Source organism: Nicotiana attenuata, unplaced genomic scaffold, assembly GCF_001879085.1.
Source record: "Nicotiana attenuata strain UT unplaced genomic scaffold, NIATTr2, whole genome shotgun sequence".
Lineage (NCBI taxonomy): Eukaryota > Viridiplantae > Streptophyta > Magnoliopsida > Solanales > Solanaceae > Nicotiana > Nicotiana attenuata.
In genome coordinates this window covers 152,917-169,175 of record NW_017671044.1, presented here as the reverse complement: position 1 = coordinate 169,175, position 16,259 = coordinate 152,917, and the positions used below count along the sequence as shown (strand labels likewise).

Below are 16,259 nucleotides of genomic sequence, written 5' to 3'. Positions count from 1 at the left end.
TTCAGGGTGCTGATGATGATGATCATGCTCTGTATTCCAAGGATTACCAATTGGCTGGCTAATGCAAGATGTGCACAAGCCCCCATTGGTAGTATCTACTATATGAACCTGCTGCTTCTGCCCTGATTCCTCCACCTTTTTGGTGAGGATGCTCATTTGTGTCAAGAGAGTCGCCATATTTTCAGCCATTGTATTAGAAGGATCAAGAGGCACTGAGTGCACCACTGGAGTGATAGGTGCGTTCCTAGTTGTCCAACCCGAATTCTGCGCCATCTTGTCGAGCAAATTCTGACCTTCTCTCCAAGTCTTGCTCAAGAATGCCCCACCATCCGAGGCATCAACTATATTCTTCAAGCTGTCTGACAGTCCCATGTAAAACCGTTGTCCCAACATCTGTTCTGGAACACCATGGTGGGGACACATAACCAACATTCCTTTAAACCTGCCCCATGTCTCGTGTAGTGTCTCCATTGGTTTCTGTTTGAAGCTCACAATCTCATCAATTTGTTGAGCGGTCTTGTTGGGAGGATGGAACTTGTTGTGAAATTGCTTGACCAACTCATCCCAAGTTGCTATAGAGTTTATGGGAAGCGAGTTTAGCCAAACCTGAGCAGCTCCTGTCACCGAGAATGGAAACAATAATAGTCTGATTGCTTCCGGAGTCACGTTCGGTTGCCTTTGAGTTTTGCATATAGACAGGAAGTTCTTCAAGTGCTGCTGAGGATCTTCTGTTTGTGTCCCAGAAAAGAGTCCCTTGTTCTGCAACAAGTGTAGCATGTTATTTGTGATCTGGAACGATTCAGCTTGTATCGCAGGCACAATAATGGCAGTGGCCAGATTGTCAGCTGTGGGTTGTGCCCAGTCATAAAGTGCACCCTCAGGCACAGGAGGTGCCAATTGCTCATTCCTGACGTTCCCGTTGGGGTCGTTTATGTCGCCCATGTCAATTTCGAGTTTGTGTGTTTGTTGTGATTGTTGAAGTCTTTTGTTTGCACGATTCAATGCCCGGAATGTCTTCTCGGGGTCTGAGAGTCCTTCAAGTAGTTCTCCAGTCCTCGTAGAATTTCTAGGCATGCACCTGTGTACCCAGATCAACAACCGTCAAAATTTTCAATGAAAAAGTTGGTAGAGAGAAAACTGACTACAATAAGAATCTTTGTATTTCTGTCAATGGCAATTGATAATTCCGTTAACTCCCCGGCAACGGCGCCAAAATTTGATCACGCCCAACTATGCCTTATAAAAAGGACTCTGCGGACGTTGCAAATATAACCCGAGTATTACGCCCAGGGTCGAATCCACAGAGAGTTAACCTATCAACCACTATCTTCAGACCCACTAATTCTTCAGAACCAGCTTCCTAAATATTCAAATCTCAGTTGAATGTTCTTTAGCAACTAGCTTGCAAGTAATTAAATAGCTGTAAACTAAACTAATAAGGTTGTAAACAATTATGAGGAAAAGCTAAGGCAATGATTTCCCCTATTGATGGAATCCCTTCTGTTTATGCTCATACAAATTTACCAACACATCTCTATCAATCATGAACGCTAATCTTACCGTAAATCTCTCCCGAGTAATCACAGTAATTTACTATTGCACTCTCCCGAGATACACTAGCTTACTTTATTTAGCACGATTCACTTTAGATTACACCCAAGGCTTCGTTATCCCTAATCCCGCCTTTAAACCCGCAATTATAGATTCCTCTAATAATCTAGGAGTGGTGTTGTTCCACAATACCCTAAATATGCACTCTTTTCCAAGTTATGCACACTAAATAAGCACAGCTAATTGAGGATCCTGTCAATTAACTACAACAGACACGAAGTTGAACAAATAGAGATTAAACTAGCAATTTGTATTCACATAAACAAGAAGTTCATCACCCAATAGGTTCCATCAAAACCTTAGGCAAGGAATTTAGATACTCATGGCTATGGGAAAATAAACTAAGATTGAATTCATCATAAAAATCAAAAGAAAAGAAGAAAGATGGTTGGAGTCTTCTCTCACAATGGTTTTCCTTGCTAAGAAACCTTAAAAATCAATACATGCCTCTCTTGGGCGAAGTCTAATATTTTAAATAGGGTTTAAGTCTAAAAATCCCGTATTTTACACTTTGGTCCCTGAAGTTTTCGGCTTCCGCCGCGGTTCTGCCGCGGTCGCGGTCAGACCGCGGCCAAAAGCCTTCTCTGATTCTGAAATCATCCGTAGCTGTCTTCCACCGCGGTAGAAACCGCGGTCAAACCTGTGCTCTGAATCTTCGGCCTGTTTTGCATGGTTCACTTGGGAAATTTCACAGTTGGCCTCTTTTTCATCAATTTTGACTCCAAAACTGCTCTTTAGCCTTCCTTATACATATATCAACTGCAAATCATGAAAAGCACTAATAAGAGCATTTTGTTATCACTTTTAGCATTAAAACTACACAAGAAGGTGATTATTTAAGGTGTGATTATAGTCAAATTCACCTATTATCATTGAGCTGAAAGGTTTTAAACTTTAATGAAATGGGTCAAAATTTTTGTGTGTTGTAGCTCAAGTTAAGAGGCAAAAGGGGGTCTCAAAAGTGAAAAATCTTGAAATTTTGTGGAGTGTATTTATAAATTTGAATGATTTCTGTTGGGAGTAGAGATGGAAGGATAGGATTAAGGTTTGATGGTGGAATGGAGGAAACTAAGCTAGAAGAAGGAGAGGCTTGCTGTTACAACATTGATTCAACCATTGACCCTGATGTTTCTCTATCTTACCTTGTGAGTTTCTTTTTCTTTTTGCCTTTAGTGTTTATCATACTTTTGGAGTTATGATTGAGATCAAAGCATTTTAGTCTTAGAAGATTCTTGTTCATACTGCATTCAATTGTAATTTGGTTCATTTTGTGTATATATTGACTTTTTTGTAGTTTGTTAGTTTGTAGCTCGAGGTGGTCATGTGTGCTTGCTGCTAAAGGGTATTCTGGTCATTTCATATAGCTCCTAAATTGGGCTGAAAGCTAACGCGTGTGATCAATATGACAGCTGGTGCAATACTGATTTATGTGTGGTACTTTAGTATGACAGATAGGCCACTCTCTATCTCTATCTATTCATCTTCTTTGTTTTCTCTAGCTGATTTGTATCTTTCACAGAAGAATTAAATAGGTAAATTTGCTATGCTTTTTTCTCTCTTCGCTCAGAATTCCACAACCTTCTTCTCTCATCTTCGCTCAGAATTCCTTTGGCTTCTGTTTCTTCGTTGTAACAGAAAATTGGGGTTTTGCAGTTCAGTAGTTGCTCAATTGACATAATCATATGGCTGAAAGGTTTGTTATTTTTCTATCTTTTTTCATTATATGTGACTGTGATTGTTTTATTGTTGGGTTCTTGCTGATTTGTTGCTCAAAATTAAATTTTAAATTTTATGTTAATTTTGTGAAATTCAAAAATACCTAGAAAAGAAATTGGAATTTCCGTCGACTATCTAACGTTTAACCTCTTTATTGCTTTGGTAGCGACTTTGCTGCTACTTCTGAGATCGTCCATTAATTGAAGTTCTCTGCACCTTCCTATTCAATATGGATTTTCCCAATAAGGAAAACTAACAAATACAGAGGGTGACAATTGGTTGTCCATTGAATTGAAATTATGGGTTCAAAATTTAATATCAGTTGAAATTGTGGTGGTATTTTCAGCCACGCATAGGGGTTTAAATCAACAATGTTCAATGTCCTCATATGTAAACTTTTTTATGGATAATCTAAAAATTAAGTCTTTCTTATGTGTAAGAGGAAAGAGTATTGATATACCCGAAATAAATTCAAATGTAAACAAGCGGAGAATAAGATTTGAACATGATACCAGAACGCGAGTATAAGTAATCAAGCAGAGCAAGGAAATAAAGAGGGAAAAAATAAACGGAACAACCACAGAACAACTGTGCTCACCAAACGGCAAAAAAGTCACAGAGGCACAACAGCTGAAACTGACAGTGAAGGGAAGAACGTATAGACGTAGAAAGAAGATTGAAAGAAAGTTTCTGAGAAAAAATGCAGATGAAAGTTCCATGTTAAATTGGAGGAAGATAAGAATACAAAGCCACCGTTTAGTTGGTGAGAAATGTCTAGTAAGTCCTCAGCATAAAGTGTTCCTTACCTTTTTTCAAGGACAAAACTGGCACATAGACAATATAAATATCTACCCTAGTTCCACCTGTGCATATAAAGTCACAGCTGTTGGGTCATAAAGTCACAGGTGTTTGGGCCATTAATCTCAATTCACCACATAATCTCGGGAGAAATTCAAAAATAGCCAGATTTATCACTGGTCGTTGAAAAATAGCCAAGTTTCAAAAGTTATCGAAATTTAGCCACTTTAAATCTGAGCGAAAACACTGTTCAAAATCCGAAAAAATACACCCGTAAATTTTACGGGAGTTCCAGCATAAGTATGCTGGAACTCCCGCAAATTTTACGGGAGTTCAAGCATAATTATGTTGGAACTCCCGCAAATTTTACGGGAGTTCCAGCAAGTGTAATTGTCCAGTATAATATACTGGAGTTTGGAGCACTGGTGCTCCAGTCTCCCGCAAATTTTACAGGAGTTAGCAAAGTATACCGGTCCAGCATAATATGCTGGAGTTCGTACACAAATGCACCAGAACTCCCGTATATTATACTGGACCGGTCCCTGTTGCAGCAAAATAGTGGCTATTTTTCATTGACTTGGTAAACGCTGGCTATTTTTCATTGACCAGTATGAAAACTGGCTATAGCATGATATTTTAACCATAATCTCTGCAGATAGAAGCACACATGGAAAACTAATAATTGAATATAAAAAGTATACAAAAGAACCTCATTTTTGTATCCTTCATTGCAAATTAAATTTCATCCAGCTTTAGCATACTCATTTGTAAAATCGGAGTATATAAAAATTAATAGTAGGTCCTTTTTGGGTAAACAAGATAAGCTCATTCTACAATTTAAATTAATTTTTATTTTCATCATTGTAAAAATTGATCTAACTTTAGCATACCTATCTCTAAAATCTTAAATATAATGTAATTTTGGTCTTGGGTAGAGAATTTTTGTTAGAGTAGAACATAGTCAACTTAAGGTAAAAAATAAAAACAAGTACTATCCATTAATGACAACTGGATAAATGAAGAAACAACTATATACTTCAATATGCTTTTCAATTACTATAGAAAATAAAGGATCCTAATTGGGTTAACTATTACTATGACAGAGGAATGACTCAACAAATAATTATATACGACTATTAGACTTTTTACTTACCTGGATTATTTGTAAATAAATTATATTAATTGATAAATAAAAAACTATAAATGCAACTATATAAGATTATCTTCTTTTTAATCATTGGAACGAAAAAGCTTGTTAAATAACTTGTGCCCGCTGTTACCATAACAATTGGAGAATTAAAGTGGATCAACAAAATTTGTAAAAGTAAAAAGTACTCCTATTTGATTTTTTGATGTGTTTGATTTTATTGATGAGTTAAGCGTTGATTTTAATAATTTCAGCAGTAAAGTATTATTAAGATTATATTAAAATTGCAGTTCTTTAATAAAAATACAAAATAAAAATAGGAGAAAACAGGAATCCTGGGGCAATCAGCAGTTTGCTCCACTATAGCTTAACTCTAACCACTGAAAACCTCTCTTTATTTCACTTAATCCTCTTGAAGTTCCGCGGTAACTCACTTTACCATCCAATTGACGACGTTGTCGAAGCACTCAGAGCCTTAAATATCCTCACTAACTCCATTTTCGTCAACCGATAATTCAGCTCCTCTTAAATTAAAAACCAAAATGTAATATTACACTGCAGAAATTGTAGTAAAATTGTAGAAAAATTGCATTCTGTTGTTTATATTTTTTTTATTTAAATATTGTATGAAAGTTGAACAATATTGTATAAAAATTGTATTTAAGTTGTATGATATTATAGTTGTATATAACTGGGTAGAAATAATATATGTAAATTATAGATAAGTTGTATAATATATAACTAGTTGTATGAAATTTGTTTTTGCTATGTATAAATCAGATACAAAATATACAAAAGACTTATTGTATAATTTTTGTATAAAATTTGTACTTAAGTTGTATGTTATCGTAGTTGTATTTAACTGGGTAGAAATAGTGTGTGAAAGTTGTAAATAATTGTAGATTAATTGTAAATAAGTGTATACTGTAAGTATTGAGTGTGATCCAACAGAAAATAGCTGGAAAAATCTCCATATCATAGAAAAGAGATAATTAGAAAAGCACCTCCATCTGCAGAGAAAGCACCTCCATTATGCATTATATGTGAAACCTATATTTGTTTGAAATATGAAGTTGCTAACTGAACCTGACTGCCAACCTCCTCATAAGTAAAAATGAATGAAGAAAAACTAACACAGGGAGAAGAGCAAAATAAACAAATTTGTGACCAAAGACGAATTTAGAATTTAGAGTCAATGATCTAATATATGCATACATTAGTTTATTTTGTACATATACATAATTCGAGCAATGAATTCACTAATAAAGGCTTGGTAACAATTTCTCTAATTACAAACGGACAAGTGAATGAATGATTTGTTTTAAAGATTGGTCCAAAGCAAAGACCTCATTTGCTTCGTTAAAAGATAACTGGAATATCAAATTTTGATAGTCCTCTACTATACTACAATGGGGTAGTAAAAACTACATTTAAAATTTAAATCCTTCAAACTAATTTGGTGGTGACCAAACTTTGGAACAAATAGTGTAAGACAAATGTTTAATAACTTGTGCTCCCCCAGAAATCCATCCGACTCAAAATTTGGAAACGACATGTCCCCAAATAGTCTTAGTGTTACTGTTTTCAATCTAGACTTGTTTACAATATGCAGCTCAAATGGACAGATGCCGCATATCTGAACTAAGTTTGGGTCTATATGTGATAACTGAGAACCCATGTACCCCTTTCTATCAGCGTGATAAACAAATCAACACATATTTCTGTTTGTTGCCTTCAAACATAAATCAATGATCTATTTGGCTTATTATCGCCTTCCCGTAATAGTTAGCATTAAATTTGGTTTAAAAGTTAGAGCATGGTTTTATCCCTGGCGGAAGAAAAATAAGAAAAGAGAAGAGAAAAACAAGGAAAAGGGTGCAACTAAATCCCTTGATTGAAGGCATAAATAATGGATTTGGGAGGCTTTTAAGGTGGATTGTATATATTTTATAAACAAAACTTGTTTATGCCGGGTAATTAACTAAACATTGATTAAGGGTAATAAAGTTTCTAATAGTGCATGAGAATGAAAAAATCCCTTTTGCAATCCTTTAATTTGAATGCTAGGTTCAATCTGATGGGCTTAGCTTATTTGCCCTCTTTTATATACTAGTAGGAGTTGCCCGAGCAAAGCCCGGGCCCAACATGAAACTTTCCCAGAGGGTATGGTATGGCTTTGTTATTTGCATCGCATACTGGCTCTTTACTCGTCCAAGGCAATCCAGCAGAGACTAAAGTAGCCCAGCATGAAACGTTCTCCCAATTAAGAGACCACAATGCATTGACTTTACATTTTAAAAAAGGAACATCTATGTACTGATTAAAAAATTCCACCATCAAGATATGTGAAAATTACCGCAATTTCTTATAATTTTCTCAAGAAGCTAAAATCTTGTCTATTACCTCTCACTATGGCCACCCACTGATCACGGAACATGCATCTGAATGACACGAGAACATCATATTACCTATTCGCTGCTAGGGGTGTCAAATGGGGCAGGGAAGGTTAGGGCGGGGCGGGGCAAGCCTTGACCTGCTAATATTTTGACCCGTCCTGCCCTGCCTATTTAGAATTTTTTCAGATTTTGCCCCACCCCGTCCCGCCCCGCCCCGCCCCGCCCTGCCCTGTTTAGGTTCTCTTGTATTTTTTTTTTTCTAATTTCTAATATTATGTTTATATATACTGTATGAGCAGATCCCATCTTCGTAATCATGCATTAATAAAAAAAAAGTTCTTCTACGTAGGATTTGTTGTACTCACTTCCAGTTACATACTCTTAATTTTTTGTTCGAGGTCATTGCATAGTCTTTTAATTTTTTGTAAATGGGACACTTCCAACCTAAGTTCACATGACAAGAAATTAATTCTACCAACTACCCATCGTTCATCTTTTAAATATACTACTAGTAGTAAACTTAAAAAAAAAAGACATGGTATCGTGCAAAAACCAATTAATATGACTGGAAATTATACGCATTTTTAACGAAATACTTAAAAAGCTAAGTGAAACGATAATTCTTGAGGACATATTTTACATATATGAAAACACAAATTGGTGTAAGTGCACAACTACAGCGATCTCCCTAAGATACTTCCCATCAATATAAATATTCTGCTCCCATGAATATTGTTCAACAATTTGACTTACGCTGCCTTGCCCTATTAAAAATTTTCAAAAATAACAATTTGACCTGCTCTGTCCCGCCCTGCCCCATTAAATTCTTTTCCTGCCCCGCCCCATTTAAGGTTATCCCTGCCCCAATTGCCATCCCTATTCGCTGCATAAAATATATGAATGACAACGTGCATCATGAGACTTCATTCTTTCAGCCGGAAAATTAACACCAGATTTTGTGGAAAAATTGCATTTTTGTCGCTCCAATTTCTTCGTGCGTCATTGTAATAATGTTGCCTCTTTTTTATCAACTGATATCTTCCCATAACTATCACTCTATTATATAAAAAAGAAAAGTGTAGTCGACCAAGGGCAAAATTGACATTTTGCTTATACATAAAAATGCTTTCATGTAATAATTATCTCAATTCTCACTGACGGCTTCTCTCAAATATAATTCCAGAAGAATTTCAACGATGGAGAAACATCCGCTCTTCCCCAACTCTTCCGTTTACTCTGAAGTGCTTTTTGTAAGTTCTCTTCATATTTCAGGTCAGCTTTACTGTCATTTTTTCCCTAATTTTTTTCAGTTCTCTTCAGACTTCTAAATTTTGACGACCGAAAATTATGGTTGATGTCATTCTTAATCTGTCTAATTCTCGCTCCAATTTCACGGCTGATGTGAAGGTTTTTCAATTGTCATCCTTACAGATCTGCAATCTTTTGTTTTATAGTAGCTGATTTATTCTTCAAAAAGAAAACAGGTTTGTGCCCTTCTCTCGGTTAGCTACGCCCTTGTAGCCGGTGAGTTTGCCATTGCTTTTTCCTCTTTGTTCATTTCATTGTTCCGGTTATAATTTTTTTTTTATATATTCTTAGTGGCTATTTGTTATTATTATTTTAAATTGGTCATTTATGTGAAACACGATTATTTTGTGGCAGCTCAAAGTGTTTGGAAAGATTTGTCCTTGACACTCCGCCCGTGTTTAATCTTTTTTAAAATATCTTTAATGAGCATTTGCTCTTGTAATTCTATGTGGCTCCACTTATGTTAAATAAAACTATTTTGGCAGTTCAGAAATTTAGGAAATTGAGTTCTTGAAGAGTGAATTTTTTTTTGATTATGAAAGCTTATGTAGATTGATTACATGAAAGAAGAGTATTCTGACGGCTTTGGTGGTGGGAAGATCCAGTTCTTTAAGCATAGAATAATTATCTGGCTTCTGATCTTAGTTGTCGCGTGCATATTGGTTGCTACGTTCGCTCGTATACAATTTAACTATGTCTTTAGCTGTGTATGACTACATGTAGTGGAATCAAGGAGTTTCTTTTCTATAGCACTGGATGTTGACATTCAAGTTCTACTGGCTAGAATTGGACTACCAGTCATGCAAGCAAATAACTTGTCGTGACATTAGAGATTACAACAAGCTGCAATTCAAGTTCATGATTTTCGGAAAAAAAATACTGAATAGTAATTTATGGAGTTAAGATTCTTGTTCTTTTAGTATAGTGAAAAGATCTAGGAAGAGATAACATCGTGAATGATTACATTAACACTTTAGTTTATATTAGATTAACTCTTTACTTTTTTTATTTCTTTTTTTTAATTGATGTTCAAGTTGTAATTACATCTCTAACAATTAGCTATTCTTGATCACAGGACAACATATGGCAGAAAAGAATACAATCAGCTCAAAAGTTCCAAACATTTAGGGAAAAAGGTAATTTTTTAGTGCATGCAATAGTTAAATACGACATAATTACAGGGTTCATATGACTTAGAGTCAATTCATTATTTGGTATCCCTGTTCTTTTTTATTTTTGGCTAAAGATATCTACTTCCTATTACAGTGATCGAGTTTAGTATCGCGTTTAGTATAATGTCTATGAACTTCTTTCTCCCCCATTTGAAATCATTAAAATAGATTAAAAAAATAGCATGAGTACTGCTATAGCTTCAATTTAGTGGGATCACTTCTGTGAGTAAAGTGCTTCTCTAGCTCACCTTATAAGTACTACTTCACTCTTGATAGTTCTCCTTATTTCATTAGCAACAACCTCAATTAAACCAGTAAAATTAAAATTCTCCTCGACTGTTTGGTGGCTTTGACAGTGAGTTTCCAACAATATAACCAAAGATGGTCTATTGTAGTCAAGTAGTGACCGAAAATTTCTTCTAAAATCATCTGACTGAGCACCCCTACAATTCCAAATTATGAAATTCATATGGTTAAGGATTGGTTCAAACTGTTGACTGCTCCTGGGGTTCCTCTGACTGCTTGACTGCCCTGGTCGATGAAGAAACGTGGGAAGTAGAACATGGCATATACTTCCCCACGTCTGGATTTGTAGTTGGCCTTAGTCGGGATGATGTTGTTAGCAGATTCGGAGGACACCTTATGAATATTTTTCTTTCGTACTCCTTCTGGACAAAGACCTTGATTCCATCGAGGTATGCATGAAGTGGACGTGTTTCTCTGTTGTAAACGGCTGCTGCTTCTAGTTCTGCTTGAAAGTTGGTGTCTTGTTCTACTGGACAGGGAGGATGGGGTGGTGAGTGAGTTGGTGATTGAGTTGGTGTTGGAGGTGTTATTGGTTCCATTGGTAGTATGTTTGGCGGTGGATCCATGTTGTAGCAGGAGTGGGTGATGGGTAAAAGGGCATTTGATGAAGATGTGGGTGAAGATGGAGTGGATCCCAATATGGTGTTGGGAGAGTAATTGGGTGATATGGTGCAAGATAAGGTGCTTGTATCATGGACCAGTGGTATCTCCCATATATCTCCGTCCCTAACTACATGCCCTCTGCTACTATTTGTGCTAGGTCCCTTGGATGGTTGATGAGAATTGTCACCTCTTGATGGTTGACTTCCATCGTGAAATTTAATGCATGATTCTGCAATCCCGTCTCTAGCCAAGAAGTGAGATGTGTTGGTGCATGAGGGGTTTGAGCTGTGTAGATAATGGTATTGGGCTCCATGATTAGATGTGGAGGAGGAGGGGAGAATGGAGTGTGGTTGTGTTGGAGACGATGAGTGGGTTGGCTGGGTGTAGTTTGTGGTCTACGTAGGTAATTTAGATTGGGTGAAAACATCTTCTAGATTGATGGATTGGGAGTGTGATTTGAGTGTAGTATTTGGTTTGAGTGGATTAAGTTGTGTCGGATTTGAATGGACTATAGGAGAAACTAATTCTATGGTAGTTTTGGGCGGTTTGAATGAGTGATTTGTTTGTTGTGTGTTTGATGGTTTGAAGGGGTGAGGAGACCATCATAACCTAGTTGCATGGTAGCTATAGGGTTATTCATTGTTGTTGGTATTCCGGGTGTGGGGTGAGTGGGTAGATTTTGTATTAGGTTTTCTTGGGGTGGTGAGTAATGAGTGTTTGGACCAAGTAAGATTTTTTGCATGTGAGAGTACCTATTGTGGCTATCTGCATGGCTTAGAATTGATGTTGAATGGTATTCATTTTGTAATTGGGCCGAATGGGAAGCCACTTGAGTGGAAATTGAGGGAGTTAATAGGTTATTGTCATCAAGTTGATGTTACGACCCGGATTTTCCACCATCGGGATCGTGATGGCGCCTACTCGTGGTAGCTAGGCAAGCCAACTTATTTACCTTTCATTAATAAATAAAATATGTTAACAATCTATAGCATCAACAAGTAATATGGAATTTAATAACAATAATAGCGGAAGTCTAATTTATAAGTCTGAATCAAAACGCGGAATAGCCAATAATAGCCTCTACCCAAGATTTGGTGTCACATTACTCACGAACTTCTACGAATTTACTAAATACAAAGGTCTGAAAGAAACATATAAGCTGTCTGTCTCGAAAACAATGAGGCAACAGTCTAAAGAGAACATAAGGAAGAGGCGCCGGGCCTGCGGACGCCTGCAAGGCTACCTCAGTTTCGTATAAATGAAATCCTGCTCCCGTACTACTGCTGCTGCTGCTCCTCAAAACCTGGACCTGTGCAAAAATGCACAGAAGTGTAGCATCAGCACAACCGACCCCATGTGCTGGTAAGTGTCTAGCCTAACCCCGGCGAAGTAGTGACGGGGCTAGACTGGACACCACATAAACCAGTGCAGTTATAAATATATAGCGAAAATCGAACACAAAGCAATTAACAATATGGGAGGGGAAAACATGTTATGGGGAGATACAATATTAACAGTAACCCAGGGTAATAAACTAAAGCAACTTAGATCCACCATAAACAAGGAATCAATACTCAATATAAACACAAGGCATCAAACAACTGTTGCGACGTGCTACCCGCTCCATAATTACCATTGTTGCGGCGTGCAAACCGCTCCACAAATACCACTATTACGGCGTGCAACCCGATCCTCAATATCATTGTTGCGGCGTGCAACCCGACCCTCACATATTATTGTTGCGGCGTGCAACCCGATCCTCAATATCATTGTTGCGGCGTGCAACCCGACCCTCACATAGTATTGTTGCGGCGTGCAACCCGATCCTCAATATCATTGCTGCGGCGTGCAACCCGCTCCACTAAGATCATATTTCCTCATCCAAACCACAGTCACAAATACGGGGCAAGAGAGTAAATAAACAATAATGAAAATTCCGGCAAGGGAATACACATGACAAACAACTTAATAATCTCAGTATCCCGGCAAGGGAGAGAAAAAAAAACCAACAATAGAATCAACAAAACGCCCGGCAAGGGAATAACCAGTAACTCTTTCCCTTTCTTTCTTTTCTTACTCCACGATATCACAGGAGCCCAAGCTCCAAGAAATTCTTATCTCATATTTCGTCACAAACAACAATATAACGACATCCCAGTGAGGGAACAAAACATTATCTCAAATATCCCGGCAAGGGAATTACTATACCCACATTAGTTCCAACATCTAACCACCACATTAGTTCTAACATCTAACCACCACAGCAATAACCAACCTATTACCACACTTGACCACCTCAGCTATATCTAACCGACTACCACACCCAACCAACCCATCTATAACTATAGTCATCATACGACACAAGGAAACATTAACCTAAGCGACCCTAGTATCCGTTAAGAACACAATACAGAGGAATCACAACCCAACAATAGCCCGCCAAGAGGGTAACATAATGATCTCTCCTCTTTCTCACTTTTACTTCACAATTCTTTTCACAACTCGAGCAGATGCTCTAGAGGTTCAATTATCACTTATACATTCGCAATTCGTTCTACAACTGGAGCCGACGCTCCTCAATGAATCAAGTCATTTCATATACTTTCAATATTCGTATCACAGTTCGAGCCAATGCTCCTAGGAATCAAATTATCATATCACCATTCACATGTTATTCACAACATATAGAAATACTCCAATAAACATGAAATTCACAATCAGTTCATGATAATCACATTATCAGGACTCACGGTCATGCTAGACACCAATGTATAGATACTCGTCACCATGCCTATACATCGTACTCGATCTCATAGCAATTAGCAACAAGACTCAACTCCTATTCCCTCAAGCTAGAGTTAAACCAAATACTCACCTCAAAGCCTTGAAATCCACTTAATCCTCAACTATCGCTTTACCTCGCGGTTCCACCTCCAATTCGCTTGAATCTAATCACAAATTGCTCAATTACTTTAATAAACACTATATGAATCAATTTGAATGCATAAAAATGAATTTCCCAAGTTTTTCCAAAAATTTCAAAAATGCCCCCGGGCCCACGTGGTCAAAACCCGAGGTTCGAACCAAAACCCGGTTACCCATTCCCCCACGAACTCAAATATGTAATTTGTTTTGAAATCGGACCTCAAATCGAGGTCCAACTCCCCAATTTATGGAAGACCTAGGTTCTACCCAAAAACCCCAATTTCACCCATGAAAATCCTTGATTTCAAGTGGAAAACATGTTTAATGATGTTAAAAGTTGAATGAATTGAGTAAAAATCAACTTACAAATGATTTGGGATGAAGTTTGCTCTTTAAAAATCGCCTATGGTGTTTGGGTTTTGAAAGAATAGTGAAAAGTGATGAAAATTCGACTAAGTATAAAATTTGCTGGGCCTCGGATATGGGAATTGCGAGCCTTGGTTCGCATTTGCGAACAAGACAGGGCTGGGAATTGCGATCCTTGGTTCGCATTTGCGAACACTGGGCCTACAGGCGAGGTTTCGCATTTGCGAAAGAGGCATCGCATTTGCGAACCTCCCCCCCTTCGCATTTGCGAGCCTACCCATCGCATTTGCGACAGTGCCCCATTTTCTCCAGACTTCGCAATTTGCGAAGCAGTGCTCGCATTTGCGAGCTCGCAATTGCGAGTCTTCCCTTCGCATTTGCGAAAATATCAGAAGCCAGCATATCGGATTTTTAAAACATGAGATGCAATCCGATGCCTATCCAAAACTCACCCGAGCCCTCGGGGCTCCAAACCAAACATGGACACAACCTCAAAAATATCCTACGGACTTACTCGCACGATCACATCGCCAAAATAACATCAGATACATAGAATCAAGCCTCAAAACTCATGATTTTCTTTGAAATGTTCATAAAGCCTCAAATTTCCATTTCGAGTCCGAAGCACGTCAAACGACGTCCGTTTTCAATCAAATTTTTACAGAAAGTTCTTAAACCATATATAAGACTTGTACCGAGCGTCGGAACCAAAATACGAGCCCGATACCACAGTCTTTTAATCAATTTTCGTTTCCAATTTCCTTAATAATTTCAGAAAAACAATTTCACAGAAAAATTCTTTCCTCGGGCTCTAGACCTCGGAATTTGATTCCGGACACATGCCCGAGTCCCATATTTTTCTACGGACCTTCCGGGACCGTCCAATCTCGGGTCCGGGTCCGTTTACCAAAAATGTTGACCAAAGTCAACTTTAATCATATTAATATCAAAATTCTTAAAATTTTTCACAGAATTCACATATTTCAACATAAAAGCTTTCCGGCTACGCGCTCGGACTGCGCATGCAAATCGAGGCAAGTAAATATGAGGTTTTCGAGGCCTCGGAAGCACGGAATGAATAAAAAAAACAGGTGATGACCCTTTGGGTCGTCACATTCTCCACCTCTAAAACAACCGTTCGTCCTCGAACGGACAGAAGAAAGAGGTACCTGAGTCGGGGAAAAGATGGGGATAACGGCTCCGCATATCAGACTCGGACTCCCAGGTCGATGCCTCAGGGGGCTGACCTTTCCACTGAACACGAACAGAAGGAAAACTCTTAGACCTCAACTGATGAACCTGCCGGTCTAGAATAGCTACCGGCTCCTTCTCATAAGATAAATCCTTGTCCAACTGGACAGTGCTGAAGTCTAATACATGGGTAGGATCGCCATGATACCTCCGAAGCATAGACACATGAAAAACTGGATGCACGGCTGATAAGCTAGGTGGCAATGCAAGTCTATAAGCCACCTCTCCCACTCGATCAAGAACCTCAAACGGGCCAATGTACCTAGGGCTAAGCTTTCCCTTCTTTCCAAATCTCATCACGCCCTTCATAGGCGACACCCGGAGCAATACCCGCTCACCAACCATGAAAGCTACATCTCGAACCTTACGATCTGCATAACTCTTTTGCCTAGACTGAGCTGAACGAAGTCTGTCCTGAATGACCTTGACCTTCTCCAAGGCCTCGTGAACTAAATCTGTACCTATCAACCGAGCCTCTCCCGGCTCGAACCATCCAATCGGAGACCGACACCGCCTACCATATAAGGCCTCATAAGGAGCCATCTGGATGCTTGACTGGTAGCTGTTATTGTAGGCAAACTCCGCTAAAGGCAAGAACTGATCCCATGAACCTCCAAAGTCAATAATACAAGCCCGGAGCATATCCTCCAAAATCTGAAT

The 16,259-nt window shown here is 38.2% G+C and overlaps 1 protein-coding gene across 11 annotated transcripts in view; it reads left to right on the top strand.

The window, feature by feature from the left end:
* The first annotated feature begins 2,472 nt into the window (after positions 1-2,472).
* The window catches only part of LOC109205474, a 33,145-nt gene continuing 19,358 nt past the window's right edge, over positions 2,473-16,259 (top strand). For 2 of the 11 annotated variants that reach the window (XR_002064675.1, XR_002064673.1), the window contains exons 1-4: positions 3,150-3,304; positions 8,852-8,940; positions 9,100-9,192; positions 10,052-10,112. Coding sequence is in view for 2 of the 11 variants with exons in the window: in XM_019368191.1 (XP_019223736.1) it covers positions 3,294-3,304; positions 10,052-10,112 (72 nt within the window). In the remaining 9 variants the exon portion in view is untranslated. The other 9 variants (XR_002064677.1, XR_002064676.1, XR_002064679.1 and 6 more) reach the window with 9 other exon arrangements.